Source organism: Artemia sp. Qi Xiang Cuo, chromosome 20, assembly GCF_049724085.1.
Source record: "Artemia sp. Qi Xiang Cuo chromosome 20, ASM4972408v1, whole genome shotgun sequence".
Classification (NCBI taxonomy): Eukaryota; Metazoa; Arthropoda; class Branchiopoda; order Anostraca; family Artemiidae; genus Artemia; species Artemia sp. Qi Xiang Cuo.
The window spans coordinates 2,448,112-2,463,979 of record NC_142813.1 but is presented as its reverse complement, the minus strand read 5'-3'; the positions used below and the strand labels follow the sequence as shown (position 1 = coordinate 2,463,979).

General features: G+C 36.2%; 1 protein-coding gene across 1 annotated transcript in view; it reads left to right on the top strand.

Moving 5' to 3' along the window:
- Window positions 1-411: 411 nt before the first annotated feature.
- Duox (dual oxidase) overlaps window positions 412-15,868 on the top strand; it is a 183,053-nt gene continuing 167,596 nt past the window's right edge. The window contains exons 1-2 of the mRNA XM_089105996.1: window positions 412-546; window positions 10,482-10,562. Of these exons, the coding sequence (XP_088962122.1) occupies window positions 477-546; window positions 10,482-10,562 (151 nt within the window). The 5' untranslated portion in view covers window positions 412-476. The remainder of the gene's footprint in view (window positions 547-10,481; window positions 10,563-15,868) is intronic.

Sequence of the window (15,868 nt, the reverse complement as noted above, 5' to 3'; positions counted from 1 at the left end):
TTACGAATATATATTGTATCACAAAACGAACCCAATAGATATTTTATAACACCTCCCTTTCGTGCAGTATGCTGCTTTTCACCCAGTAAAATCCCGGTTTTGCCCAAGAAGAGTGCAAATTCCTTTTTAAATCCTTGATTCCTGATTTTCCTTGATTTCCCTTGATTAAAATATAGTTATTGCTGGACTAATTTCACGTAATTTTATCCTGTTTGGACTTCATTGTTTTAATTTGTGAGTTAATGACGTAACAAAACCCGGAGTGAATTTTTGCGGACAGAGGACAAGATTCTTTGTAAAAATAGGCGGAGTTTAAGACTATTACGTCACAATGCCAACGAAGGTGGTAATGTTTTAAGAGAGACCTTCAAACTATTTATTTCAGTTTCACTTGCCCAATTGGTTAGCTAACATTGAATGATGGAGTTACTTTGAAAATTCACAAAAATTTGGATTAAGTTTCAGGAGAAAATAAAATGTTCGGTTTAAAATGGCTTTTGCCACAATTGACCGTCTATCTTTTATTCCTTGGATGCTTAAATGGAGGTAAATATTTTTCTAAAAGCAGTCTTTTCTGTCGTCAGGGGAGGGAATATGCACCTTGTGAGATTAGGCCTATCAAATTTGCGGTAAAATTCTACTTTAGCTACTTTTGGCTATCTTGGAAAGGAGTTTGGTTAGGAAAATGAAACTTTCAGGGATAGATCTGCAGGCTAAAGTATGTCCTGGGAAGGTATTTTGAAGTACCTATCTCCACTCCCTCTCCCTCTAGAGGGCCCTGGCTTTTGATGACCTTTAAAAATCCGTGTGTTATCAAAGTAAAACCTTGTAATGTAGATCTTTTGCTTAAAATGAAGTCAAAGAAAATTTTTTCAGCTTAAAAACTTTGCTCAATAATGATATATGTAGTTTTTAAGAAGTGAAAATACATTTCATAAGATTTGAAGAAATTAGCATTGATATGGCTTAAAATACTACTCAATTAACAGGAATTGCATTTTCAGAACTAAAGCCAGAGAAAAAGAATCTGAAAACTGAAAATTAAGGTAAAATGTTGTTTTATCAAAATTTCAATAGGTATAGACTTGTCATGTAGGCAAATTTCAGGATCCTCTAGAGGGAGAAGGAGAGGAGATAAGTACTTCAAAATACCTTCCCAGGACATATTTTAGCCTGTAGACCCATCCCTGAAAGTTTCATTTTCCTAACCTCAGCCCTTTCCAAGATAGGTAAAAGTAACTAAAGTAGAATTTTACCAAATTTGCTTCTAATATAACGGCGTCCTAGCCCCCCTCCACAGGGGTGAATCTCTAGCATTTTTAGGTAAGTTTTTACCAAATCATATTGAGTTTCAAATAAAGTGAATATACCATTCGATGCCTTTTTTTATGCTGATTACGAATATAACAATCATTTCTATCGGAAATGCTTTTTAGCCCCCCCCCCCCCCTATATAGGCCTATGCCAATTCAGGGTATATATTTCTACATTAGGGGGGGAGGGGGTGGGGGCAAATTTTATTTCTGATGTAAATGGGAGGTAAGTTTAAACTTTGCCCCCTCCCCCGAATATAGAAATATATAACCTGAATTGGCAGATATAGGGGGGGGGGGCTAAAATTAATTTCTGATAGAAATGATTATTATATTCGTAATCAGCATAAAAAAAGGCATCGAATGGTGTATTCACTTTATTCCTAATCCAATAATATGATTTGGTAAAAATTTACCCATTTTTATTGGAGGGGCAAGAAGGGTCCATATCTGGATAGTCAAAGGGCAGGGGATGTATAATATTTTTTCTCCACATTATTGGGGGGGGGGGGGGTGCAACTGCCGCCCCCCCCCCTTGCCACCCCCAAACGACGCCCTTGCCCCTCCATCGTATAGATATGTAGTTAAATAGTTCTTCTAAAGGAAACATAGGCTAATGAAACCAAAAGAGTAGGCCTAGCATCATTAGATTCCTCATTTTGTGCTCTTTCCAAGTACCAGGGTTGTTTTTCTGACAATGCACCCCCCTTGATGGTCCCAGATATAACAACAAGATGTGAGGGTTTTAGTTTTACATAATTTTGCTCAACCGGATACTGTTCTTTTACCCTATTTCACATTATGGGTAGGGTACCTTTCATGGGTGCCCATAAGGGGGGGCAGGGGGGCGTCCACCCCCTGGCTGAATGATGCTGCCTTATTTTATATTTTTGTTCTGAGATTTATATTATATAGCAATAAAAGTGCCAATTAGACGAGATTTGCCCCCCCCCCTGGAATTCAACTTATGGGCGCCCATGGTACCTTTACTCCCCTAATGTCCAACCTATCGTTTCCAGTTTCTCAAATCCCTTTTAACAAAAATAGCGCTAAAATTTTGCAATTCGAAACTTTGCCGTCGACAATTATGGAAATAAATATTTCCACATTAGGAGGGTGGGGGGTAAAGTCCATGGTAAATTTGCAGTGGGCCATATAATTTATCTAGGTTGAAAGTGAAAACATCATTTGACGCTTTTTTGTGCTCTTTCATAATTCATATAAAATGCCTTCGGGCCCCTTTAAGGGCTCAAGATGCAATTTGCGACAGAAGCGACTATTGAATTACGAAAGAGCATAAAAAAGGCATCAAATGATGTTTTCGCTTTCATCCTAGCTAAATTATAGTGCCACCTAGAAATTTACCATTGATTCTCAATACAAACAGATTAAACCGGTCTGTTCTCGAGTTTTACAAAGTGTAAACTTGAGTGTTGACGGTATAGGCTAATACATAAGTAGGCCTTTCTAGGCCTAAAAGAAAACACGCAACTATTCAGAAGAAGACTTGCTAGAACAAAAAGAGTGACGCTTCTGGATTGCTAATTATATGTTCAGTTTTATGGGGGTTTTCGCGTTTTGATAATTCATCCCGGCCCTCCTCTAACCAGGGACGCAATTTTCTATGGGTTAGGGGTAACTGCCCCCAGCTGAAATTTAGTGCCTTCAAAAATCTTCTCAAAACTAACATAGGCCTTCATAATTCAAGCATCCACAGAAAAACATCAGTCTTCTTTTGTATACCTTTGTCTTTATGGTACTATATGGTCTTGATCATTTTCACTTGGCTTGGGAAAACTGGCTACAACTTTGTCCCTCCCCAGGATTTTGACGAAATTACGCCCCTGTCTCCAACGGTCTCATACAACCCCGGGCTATGTAAGAAAACTCACATAATAATAAATGAAAACTGGGTCAAGAACAGTTAAAATGGCAAAAACAAGGAAATATGATTCATTGATAGCCTACTTGATGCATATTAAATAAAAAAAAAACAAGTTTTTTCAACTGAAAGTAAGGAGTAACATTAATACTCAAAACGAACAGAAATTATTCCGTATATGAAGGGTTTCCCCCTAGTCAATTCCTTGCTCTTCACGCTAAATTTTTTGACAGTTTTAAAAAGTTGTCAATATTCTAATTAAATGGTCCTTGAGTTCGCTTGAGTTTCAGGAGTCGTTCTTAAAAAATTGAAACGAACAATCAAATTTTAGCACTAAGAGCCAGGTATTGAGGAGGGGAGGGGGAAACCCCCTCATATACGAAATAATTTCTCTTCTTTTTGAGTTTTAATGTTGCTCCTTTCTTTATGTTGGAAAAAATGTGGTACTTGGGCAGTATATGGGCCTTTACAAGGAAACCAGTTACGAAAAACCCGCTTTTGACTGGTTAATTCAAGAGACGGCTATAGAGTAATACAATGCATAGCATGGTTTTCATTGCGTATACGATATTAAAACTGTTGTTTTTTGGGGTTTAGGTGAGGGGAAAAGGTACCTAGGTTAGGTTAGGTTACGTATTTAATATATGCTATGCTTTACTTACTTATCCTTACGCTCCTTACTTACTCATCCCATGAACTGTTTAATTACAAAGTCGGAACTCCATTATTTTTTGGTTAGTTTTTTAAGTAGCCTAGGCCTATATAAAGATCATAAGAGTGGGGCTCGGGATTGATTGTCAAAAACACAAAAAATGTGAAAATGAGGATAAAATTAGCAGTTCAAAAACGCCATTCTTTTTGTTCCAGCGCCATCTCCTCCTGAAGAGTCGCTATTCCAAACCTATACCGAAAACACAGAAGCAGTGAAATTCTTACTTTATAATGTGCAGATTTATTCTATTAATCAGATTATTATGTTTCTATCCGTTATTATCCGTATTTAAAATAATTTTAAATAATATTCTTATCCAAAATGGAATCAATCACTCCGGCGAAACTGGATTTCATTAAATCAAGAATGCAGCAAACCCGTTTTAACAAAGAAGATTTTTTTTTTTGGGGGGGGGGGGTATGCATTGTCAAGGTACCGAGTGCTATATCGATCAATGCAGAAAGTAAGGGATCTAATGGTAGTTTACTGCTCTTTTTGTTTTGTAAAGCTTCCGTTAAAGAGCCGTCAAACTGCACATTTAACCCCTTCCCCCTAATGCTGGAATGTTCTTATATAAGTGGCTAGTTGAAAAAGGGACTCTTCTATCATAATCACTCAAAATTATATGCGTTTTAAAGGCTGTTGTTCCCCTCTTTAGTCTCATCCATCTATTTCATCATAAGTTTTTTAGTGCTGCCACGATTTAAATGAATTTTTTTCTTACTTTCCTCTTTTCATATGCTTTAAAAGTACTTTCTTGTATCCCAGTTTGAGGAGTTTCTTCCCTGTCGATACCCCTGGTACCTCCCTCGCCCCAAAGCAACAAACATTTAAGTGTGATCTGTGGCTCGGTCAGAGACATATGGTCGCCCTTAAAGACTAGTGTAGATGGTAAATTTCTAGTGGTTCATATAGCTTAGCCAAGATGAAAGTGAAAATGTCATTTGATGCTTTTTTATGCTCTTTCATAATTCAATAATCGCTTCTGGGACTTATTGAATCTTAAGCCCTTAAAGGGGCCCCAAAGGTATTTTATATGAATTATGAAAAAGCATAAAAAACATCAAATGATGTTTTCACTTTCATCCTTGCTAAATATATGGCCCACAGCAAATTTACCTTGAATTCCCTCCCCCTTTTGTGCAAATATGTAGGCCTACCCTGAATTGTTGACGGCAAAGTACTGAATCGTAAAACTCAGCGCTATGTTGTCGACGGCATTCGAAAAACTTGAAAAGGTAGGAAAACGGTTTATATTTGAGTTGCCTTATTATATGAGGTTTGAATTGTTATAAATAAATATTTTTGGAATATATTACTCTTGAACAACTTATTTATAAACTAGTGATATGTTTTTACCACTTTTCAGTAACTTAACTAATGTTGATAACTTCCTTATCTGGTTACAAAAATGAAAAGCCTTTGGGGCCCCTTTAAGGGCTCAAGATACAATTAGCCCCAGAACTGATTCTTGAATTATGAAAGAGCATAAAAAAGGCATCAAATGACGTTTTCACTTTCGTCTTAGCTAAATTGTCTGACCCACTAGAAATTTACCGTCTAGATCATGTTCTTCTCCGAGTTTCGGGGAAATTTAAGCCCTAGATTTTGATTTAGGCCTATCACACACTATCTACTCGGTTAATGTGATGTTTTCTAGTGTTTTCGTCATCGAGTGTCATTATTGCTATTGCATTATTGCACTAGTGTTGTCGTTATTATTGCTCGAAATTATGCTATAAATTATTTGGGTAAGTAATCGTGGGCAAAATGCTAATCAGAACTCAGGGTCGCCCATTCTAGAAATGTTCAATCAAGGGGTTGCCCATCTTCCGCTCAGAGTACCGCTTTTTCCTCCACGTAAGTTAGCCCACATCTCACTACGCGCAGGCACATTTCCTCTGAACTATGCTTCCTTGCGTTATGTGTGACATAATACCATGTGACGTGTACACGATTTCTTGACAGTAGGCAACCTCCTTGCGTCCAATGACATCTCTGTAGTTGCGTCCTAAAAGAGGGAAAAAACAAGGATTGTCGAAAAATCAATGGCCTTCGTCCACGGCTTTTCAGTAATTCTGCAACAAATTCTCCAGGGGAGACTTTGAGGATTTGAAAAAGTGGATATCTTTGCGAATTTCATAAGTCCTTTTGTATATAAGTCCTTTTTTGTAATTAAGTCCTTTTTGTTTGTCTTCCAGGGAAAAAAATCTGCTCACTATAGATCCTCTTTTTGTATAACATTTAGTAAAAAATGATTGATTAGACAAACACATGGATAGTTACAGTTAAGACTACCTTGTTTAGAAGAAAATATACATTATTCTCCGTAAAAAAACCAAACTTTTGGTTTTTATAAAACCAAAAGCTACGTCTGCTTATGTCAGGTACGTAGGCTACGCTACGTAGGAGTTTCTTTCGGGGTGAAAGGGAGGAGGATTGAATTCTCAAAAATTAGAAAAAGTCAAATAACAAGAGAAATACTGGAGATTATTCGACAAATTGTAAACATATTCCGATTTCAAGGGAGGACTCGGCAGGGGCGGCCAAATCAGTAACCAATATCGTCCTTTATATGCTATATATGTATATATATGTAAAGATTTGCCCACAAAATGAGGGGGGGACTAGAGATGTCAAGAGGATTTCAGTGTTCAAAATTCCATAGAAAAATAAACGTATTGATAATTTTGATGTACGTTTTTGACGGAAGAAATGATAATTGTATATGTGTTTAAATTCGTAATTGCAGATTTACTAATCTGAAACGTGTTTTTGTGTAACTGTTGTGACTTTCCGTTTTGATCGGCAAAATGTGTCACAACTGAAACTTAACACAAACACTTCAAGGACTTCTCCTAGACAGTGGTGTCAAGTGGAGGGAGCGCGGGAAGATTTGCCCTGACCCAAGATTTTTTTTCACTTCCTCACGCCGACCTGTAGATTTCGAAAATACCTTTTTGGGGGTATTTTCATTGAAAACTACATTTTGGGTGTTTTGTTGAAAAGAAGACAAATTTGCCGCCCTAGATATTTGAAAATACGTTCCCCCCAACCCTAAATTGCTGTGAACTGAAACCACTGCTCCTAGAATATATTTTAAATGACCCATCCCCTCGGACCGAACTCCTGGGTAATGTTTGGAGCTGCTGGATAGATACGCTTTTGAATTAAATAGATGGAGGCAGTTGTACCGTGTTTTTATATATATTTTTTTAATGACGTGTGTTGATCTGTTTAGCCAAATGGTTGCATGTTGTTCAAGCCATTTTGGATCTTATGTTGAGTTTGATCTAGGGACTGTGTACCGGCCCATACTTGAGGAAAATTAAAAAAGAATTGAATAACGAAGCAAATAATTTTAAAAGCATGCATTTTTTCTTGTGATGAATATTTTTCTGGATGTCTTGTTGAATTTCCAATCCCAGCGTTAGATTAACGTCAAAACAAAAGGATAAACACAGACAATTACATTTTTGTAAGTATCAAAAAAGGAAGATCTTTCACGACCATATTTACAGTTAGATATGGCAGAGGTGCTCTGTAAACAAGAAAAAGTACATTTTTTAGCTAAGATTTTTCTAGAGTAGAAATCTTAGGTGACAGTTGTCCCTCTCCGGATTTACGGCCTGAACCAGAGGCTTATGCCAGGTTTTTTCAAAGAAGGGGGGTTTGTATACATCTTCAAGAAAACGGTAAAAATAGACATACAATATGGTAAATTAAAGTGGTGATTGAAAAATCAGTGACGTTTTGAGGAGACAAGGGCTCTTCAACAGCGTGCGTGCCTGTTGCACTGTCCCCGTCAACCGATTGATTTTGACAGTTATTTTGAAAATAGAGCTGTAGCCTGATACTCCCAGAAAATTGGGAGCCAAAGGTAGACTACCCAAGTTCCTCCCTGAAGAAACTCGAATTATCTGGCAAAATTGTGTAGTATTATGCAGCTTTGTAACATTGTCCAAGGCCTTCGTTTGATACCCTTAATTGGTTGTTAGGTTTTGACAAAAGATTTTTGATTTTTGACAAAAGAAGGTGACAAATGACTAAAAAGGAAGATGGCGATCGGAGACATTGAGAGGGGCTGTAGACCCTCTCTTCTGTATTTTTTTCAATTAATGATTTGATTGGGTCCGTACGTTTTTGCTAGGGGCTTGACCAAATCATTGAATGTTGTCATGCCACTTTCATTAAAAAAAAAATGTCATGTCTAATGTCACTCAGATATAGTCAGCCACAAATCATCTTTTGTTCTCATCAACCAGCTCTGGGATTTGATTCTGAATTTTCTTGTAATAATGGATTATTCGCTGCAAGGAAAAAAAAAACAAAACTAATATCATCGAGGTTCTCCGCATTAAAAATCTGAGAGCACCACAGGTGGCGGAAGTGCGCCACCCGTGGTGTAGAGTGTATCGTGTGTTATGACGAGGCACAGCGTTGGGGAATTGTGCTACATGGGGTAGAACAAGTGACAACCTGTGATTTACTACAGATGTTAGAGAGAGTACAGCCCATTTGAATATTATCAAAACTAGATTAGTATCGAGAACTGAAGTCTTTTGGCGTAAAAAAAAACGAAATCAAAGCCCTCCGATTGCTCTTCAACCTTCAACTGTGAACTAATTATAAAAATCCTGGGAGTAAGCTATTTGTAAGTTATTTATGGAAAACAATTATGTACAGACATGAATATATACCATACCTGCAACCAGGGTGAATTCCGCTTATGTTGGTACGAGGTCTCACCTATGGAACGGGTAACTAGGACCCCCACAGGAAAAATGAAAAATAGTGGCTGAAAATCATACTTCTTTTATTTCTAATTTTGACCTCCCCTCTCCTTGGGAAGGTGAATAAAACCTCTTGTCTGTGAATAAAGCCTCTTGTCGGTGAATAGAACCTGTTGAAAAGGTCACAATGGAAGAATTAAAAATAGTTAAGGAAATGCATTTTTGTCGAATTTTAACCCCGCTCCTCTGGGGAAATCCTGATACTTTCCCCCCTTGGTAGTTGTACCTTTGCTTACTTATGATATATAACGTATATTACTGTGTACAAGGGTATCACGAAAAGGTATTCTCCTGATAGATGCTGCGCGAACTTTTTTCTTTGTCGTATTAGCTGTTCTTTTTAATATGCACTTCATATTTGTAGAAAGTACGACTTCAGTTTTGCTTGTTCATTGAGATTTCTCTTCAATAAGCTTATACAGATCTTGTTTCTAGCAAAAGTAAAAATGAAACATTAAGAAAACAGTGTCTCGACAATACGACCACCATGGAATACCCAGAATTGGATGTGTACACAGGAATTGTTTTTGGTGGTGGTTGGGGGTCAATAATAAAAAGAACTCCTTTTTATCTGTCTAGGAAGGGCTCAGATATTTTGACAATTTAAGATTTCGGGAGCCTGGGCCCTGAGGCGCCCCCTGTGGAGGTCACTCTACCCACCACCTGAAGAAAATAATATAGAAAACTAAAAATATATACTATTCACTAATTTCTGTATAAAGGTGTTCCCTGTAATTGACCCCATCCTAGCTAAAAAGAGAATCCCGCATGGCTGTTTAAAACAAATGTTGCATGATGAAGGTGCCCCACTTTTTATATACTATATTATGATAGTTTTTTATATTGTGAAAGTTATTATAGCTTTTGGCAGCCTACTTCAGGCTTCGTTTCTGCTGTAAGGAAATTAAAGAGAAAAATAATAAGGAAGGCCTATGTCTTGGAAGTTTTTTTTTCGTATTTTAATGCTCAATCAAAGTGGTTTGGGACAGTGGTGCAATTAACGGAAATGAGAGGGGGGGGGCAAAATGTATTTTTAAAATCTAAACGATATACTTTTGTTTGCTTTCTCAATAAGTTTGCCTATAAAGGTAATAGTTTCAGTGGAAGCACCAACAAAGTTGTCACATTCTATGGAGGACCCCCCCCCCCCAACAGACCCCGCTGTTTCAGCCCTTCTTGTCTTTGATGGGTGATAAGTAGATTGATTGACAATAATACTATCTATGAGATGATGCATATTTTGATAGTAATCATATTCACAGAGTTAAGTGAAATAATTACGTGTGAGGTCCATACAAGTTTCGGGGGTGGGTGTGTCATTTTACTGAATTTGAATTCAATTGAACTTTTCACTTGACAAAACGAAGAAGTGCATTTTTAGTCCTGAATTTTTCTGATTTTTATAGAGAAGGTATTTTCCCCCTTTGGCAGAATGTAAACATCAAATTTAAACCACCTCCCCCGTTAAGCAAGAGGAACAAGTTGTAGAGCATGACAATTTCATTTTGAAAATCCATTGTCACCGTTTAATATGTCAATAGTCATAGAAATTATTGAAGGAAGGGGGTCTCAACTTCATATAAGCTGCGCAAATTATAGAATATACAAATTATAGAATATATCGGAGAGGGGATTGGCCGCTCAGGCTGTATCTGTGTGAAAGTTGTTCAAGCACTGTTGTAAATAATCATCGGCATCTGGACATAGCTTAAAATTAAATACAAACACGAAAGCGTTACTGTTTATTAATATAATTAACCTTACCGTATTTTTATTTTCAGAAAAAATACGGGGTCGCATGGAGAAGCAGCGCTATGATGGCTGGTATAATAATTTGGCACATCCCAACTGGGGTGCTGTGGGTAAGCCTTTTTTGGTAATTTTTTGGTAATTTTTGGTAATTTAATCTTTTTTTTTCTTTTTTTGGTAATCAAGGCACCTCTTTATAATGGGAGGCAATAAAAAATAGGTTTAAATCAGTTTTGTGTATTGCAGTTTGAAGTTGCTAATTGAAAAGGAACCGTATAGTTATTTCTCCAACTTCAATAATAGATAGAATAGGACCAATACATGTATATAGCATAACGAACTAAATGCCGTAAAAAATACATGTAATAGACTATATTTTGATTTTGGACCTCTAGAATCTTTAATAGTGGGTTAAGGTCGTTCGATAAGCTAGATTAGAGAACCACTCTATCTCGTCTTTTCAAGCTTTAGTTTGTGTGGCCAAGCCGTTCTGAATTGATTGGGCGGTCTTGCCATAACTTGTATAGCTTAGATAAGAGATCCGAATAAACGACAGAAAACTAAAAGACAAGACCTACTTTCCCGGAAATGTTAGAAAAAAATAACTTTTCCAGCTTTGTGCTAGAGATAGACATTAATTTAATAAAATTTACGTCATTAGAAAGCGTTTTTTTTATTTATTTTTTTTTTATTTATTGAAAGGAGCAGAATTTTCTTTTTAAAGTTCAGGAAAGGGCGGTCCCTAAAAATATTCTAGTATACCTGCTTGGAAAACATTTAAAATCAGCTCAAAAGAAGTCCCAGTGAATAATTTGACAGCTTTGGAAGTCTCCTGTTGTGCTAACTGCATTGGTTGAAATCTTTGCAGACACGGGATACACGTTATTTGTTTATTTATTTGAAAACCCGTCATACAAAACAAACAAGGCGGAAGATTAAGAGAAAACAAAATAAAATAATAAAGACAGCAATTAGACACTTCGCAAAATACAAGACAAGCAAATATACGAAAGAAACCAGAATAAAAAGAAAAAAGACTTCTAAGCGAACGAGTTTAAACACAAACATTTATTTTCTAATGTACCCATTATCTTACCACTTCAAGATATGGCTCCTGTCGCCTGACAAATTAATCGTTAAAATTCACAATACTTGTTAGTATGGCAATACATGAATCAGTTATACTATAACAAATAAACGCAAACGATTTTCGGGTCCAAGGTGGGAGCCGAAGGCGATAATTTAAGAAACGATAACAGCACCATCTAATTTACATAATATATGTGCAAAAAAAAATCTTCAAAATGGCACGACCTACTATATATGCTGCAGAACAGTAACAACAAACAATCATAGAAGAAGTAAATTAAGAATTAAATTATGTGCTGTACGCACATTGATTAGGCAGTGTTTTCCTTAACAATTAGTAAAAGATTACAGGTTTCCTTTGATTTAAACTAGCCTCTCGTTAGCTTTTCGGGCTGTTGACACGTTTGAGATCCACTATCAGTTTATACCAAAATTGCTTCAAAAGCTCCCGGTGGGGTTGAGAAAATTTTCTAATGTGCACCTTGTCTTTGAGACCGCCAGCTGACACTGAGACTCGCAAACTGACATTTTTGGTATCGAACGTCCTTAAGTCGTGGTTGAATTACCTGACTTGTAATATTTTTATATTCTAATTTTTATATTACATATTTTTATATTCTAATTTTTATATGTAATATTTTTATATTCTGACTTTATAATATTTTTTGGAAGCTTTTAGAAAAGATACGCTGTCACATGAAGAAGTGCCAAAATTTCCAAAGGCAATTTGGGTAATTCGATTCTGAACTAAATTATATAGGTATTTCTTAAGTGTAGTCACGTTTGTATTTCCTCAATTTTATAGATCCACTCCTCCATCCTTCTAGAAAGCATAAAACCGACCAAAAGAAAACAGGATGTCTCTCAGTAGTCTTTCACCGACTATGATATCGATAAATTTTAATATACAATTATAATTCTAAAAAGACTAAAGCAAGCTCAGGTGTCAGTTTTTAAACTTTCCATTACTATGAGCCATGGTTCGCTCTTTACAAGGTTGCAGGTGTCGCTACAACCATAATAGATGGCTTTTTGTAAATTTCAGTTATTTTTGTATTGCGCTTATGTTTTATAATGACACTTTTAAAGAATGTTTTCCCGAACAATATCTCTGAATACGGTACGTATAGGGCTATATTAGAACCTGGAATGGACTGAAATAGCAGACATAATAAGTCATACGTAAAACAAACCGAATAATCAAGTCAAACTTACAATGAGCGGAAATTAGCATGAGTAATTATTCAATAATAATTTGAAACTAAAAATACAAATAGTGCAAATTGAACTGTAAATTGATCTGTTAGAAGTCTTCTGCGAAACCGTGGGGTTTCATGTAGACCGGGTTGAGAAACCTTGCTCTAGTCGATTCGTTGCCAATAGAGTTTTCTTAGTTGCGACCTAAAATGTTTGTTCTTTTTAATCGCTTAGAATCTTAAATATAAAAAAAATTAGGTTTTGCTTTATTTGAAAGCTCAAAATTTTACATAGCAGCATAAGGCAAGTACAGCAACATGTAAATAAGGTAGGGTTCCTTTTTTCTGTTTATGAATTATGATAAAAGAATTACGTGTTTTTTAGGGTTTTTTTTATAGGTTTGGTTAAAAAAGCAAAATTATCGTCTAAAGTTGAATTTTTCAGTTATTTTTAAAGTGGTAAAATTAACATAACGCATTGATAAATTATAGTTTATTAAATTAATTAATATTAAACTTTAACTAATAAAGTCTGCAAAGTTCGTCGTAATAGAATTTGAATCCTAGTTTTTACAAATTAGTGGCTCATACTGTTTTCTGAATTACCATATGGGAAACGTTCTTCTTTCCTATGTCATAAATCCAGTGTAATCGGAAAATAATTTTTTTCGTGGCTATTTAGTAGCTTTTTTTGCTGGTGACTACTATTGGTCATATATCTGAAATGTTTGGATATGAAATATTTCAGAGTTTGTGTGGAAAGTTGTCTTCATTTCTTAGTCCTTAGTTTGTTGTCCAATAATCTTTTATTTTTTAATTCTTGATTGGCTCACTTCACATTTTGTATATAACTCAATTTGTCATGTATGGCTATTTGCAAAATTTTGAATATTATTGACATGTAAACTTTATCTAAAAACCCAATAAGCTTATCCGAAAGTAGATCATGTTTCAAGGGAGGTCAGTTGGATTTCACATTAACTGAGCCAGTCAACTCATATTTTATTTTTTTTTTTAATCTGACTTCAGAATTTATTACGTGTGGGGACTCCCAAAAATCGTTTATTATTATCTCCCCTTTTATCACTTTTGTTTTGTTTTGGGGTGGATGGGAGGTGTAATTATGGAGGGGATTTTGATGCTCTCCCTGAAATCTCAATTTTTTTCGAATTTTTTTAGAATATTCTAAATGAATTTATCGTAACTTCTATAGTCTAGTGGTTATTCCCACGGTTCACAAATTATTCTGCAACAATTACTTGTTTCTAGCTATAATAGTTTAGCTGCAAATTCAGTGGACAAAGTGGACAGAATATATTTTATATATTATCTTTATATTATATAATGCAGAGATATACATTGTGGTTGATAATATTTCCATGCAGTACCTGTAAGGGTTCGGTTAATATTATGTTAGGTGAAGGTCTAAATCAGCTCTTAGGGGTGGGGGGCTAACTATTCCAAGGGTCGCAATATAGCCACGTTGTTTTTTGGAGAACTCTGGAATCCTCAAATCTTCCTCCCTGCTGGACACGAATACATGTACGCGCCTTTACATGGGACACATTTCCATAAGAAATGTACGTTAATTTCATTAATTAACGCGGAAGGGTTGATATCTCACTGTAATCATGACAAAACAAAAAATCACAGAGAAGATATAAACGAGGACATTAACAGCCATTGAAAAGGCGATACGGAAGCTTAAAATCATCTTGCGAACCTCAGTGTGGGCAGATTGTCAAAAAGACAAAGGGCCCTGTAGTGAATTCTCCTGGGGATTGGCCATCCTCGAGTTGGGGTTGACTTTGAATTTGTGGTATCGTGTGACTTTGAAATTTGGCTGGAAAGACAGTGAAACTTTAAGTCTCTTTTGTTGCGTAGCTTGTCGATCAAAGTGGGTGGCACAACAGGGAAGTCACAAGGCGGCCCAATTGATCAAATGATTGGTCCTTTCAGCTGATTTATAGCATTATCCTAGCAGGTATGCCAGGACATTTAAAAAAGAAATTTCTGCTCCATTTATTCGAAAAAACAAAATTCACACTTTCTGATGACATACTGCTACTACTAACAACTCACCGCAGCACCAAGCCACCTGAGGCCAACACAGCTACGCACGCTCCTCCTCCATCCCAATCTATTCAAAGCCTCCCTCTTTACACGCTCCCAGGAAGTTCCCATTTCCTTTAAATCTTTCTTTATGACATCCTCCCACCCCAACCGCGGACGGCCTGCTTTCCGTTTAGCTCAGACGGTTGGCCGAAAAGGATGATGACAAAGTTCTATTAAGAATGAATATCTCCATATCCAGCACAAAACACGAGAAGCTAAATGATTTTTCTAAGCTTTCCGGGAAAGTAGGTGCAACTTTTATTTTTTGTCTTTTAGTCGGATCTCTTACCCATACTCTAAAAGTTAGGGCAAAGGCCACCCGATCAATTCTAAATAGTTTAGCCTCATAAGACAGTTCATAATGGACGAGATAGTTTGATCCTTTAAGGTAGCGTATCCTATTAAACAGACGGGTTTTCAGGGATAATCAGTAGAAAGGCCTCATGAGCTCCCACGAGAACCACGTGGTTTATGGTTTTCTCAGTGAGAATGAAAAAACAGGAATTTTCTCACTTGAAAAAACATGAATTTTCTCACTTTGATGGATGCTTTCTTGGATGGTTATGTGTGTTGGTCAATTTATTTGATGTTTTTCATGGATGTCAACAGCAATTCATGTCTGTTTTTATGGTTTTTGTCAGTGAGAATGAAAAAACAGGAACTTTCTCACTTTGATGGATGTTAGAAGCAATTTATGCATGTTTTTATGGTTAGTTGTCAGTGAGAATGAAAAAACAGGAACTTTCTCACATTTATGGATGTCAACAGCAATTTATGTTCCTGTTTTATGATTCATTGTCAGTGAGAATGAAAAAACAGGAATTTTCTCACTTAAAAAAACATGAATTTTCTCACTTTGATGGTTGTTTTCTTGGACGGTTATGGGTGTTGGTCAATTTATTTGATGTTTTTCATGGATGTCAACAGCAATTCATGTCTGTTTTATGGTTTTTGTCAGTGAGAATGAAAAAACCGGAAATTTCTCACATTTGATGGATGTTTCAGGGTCGATTTATTTG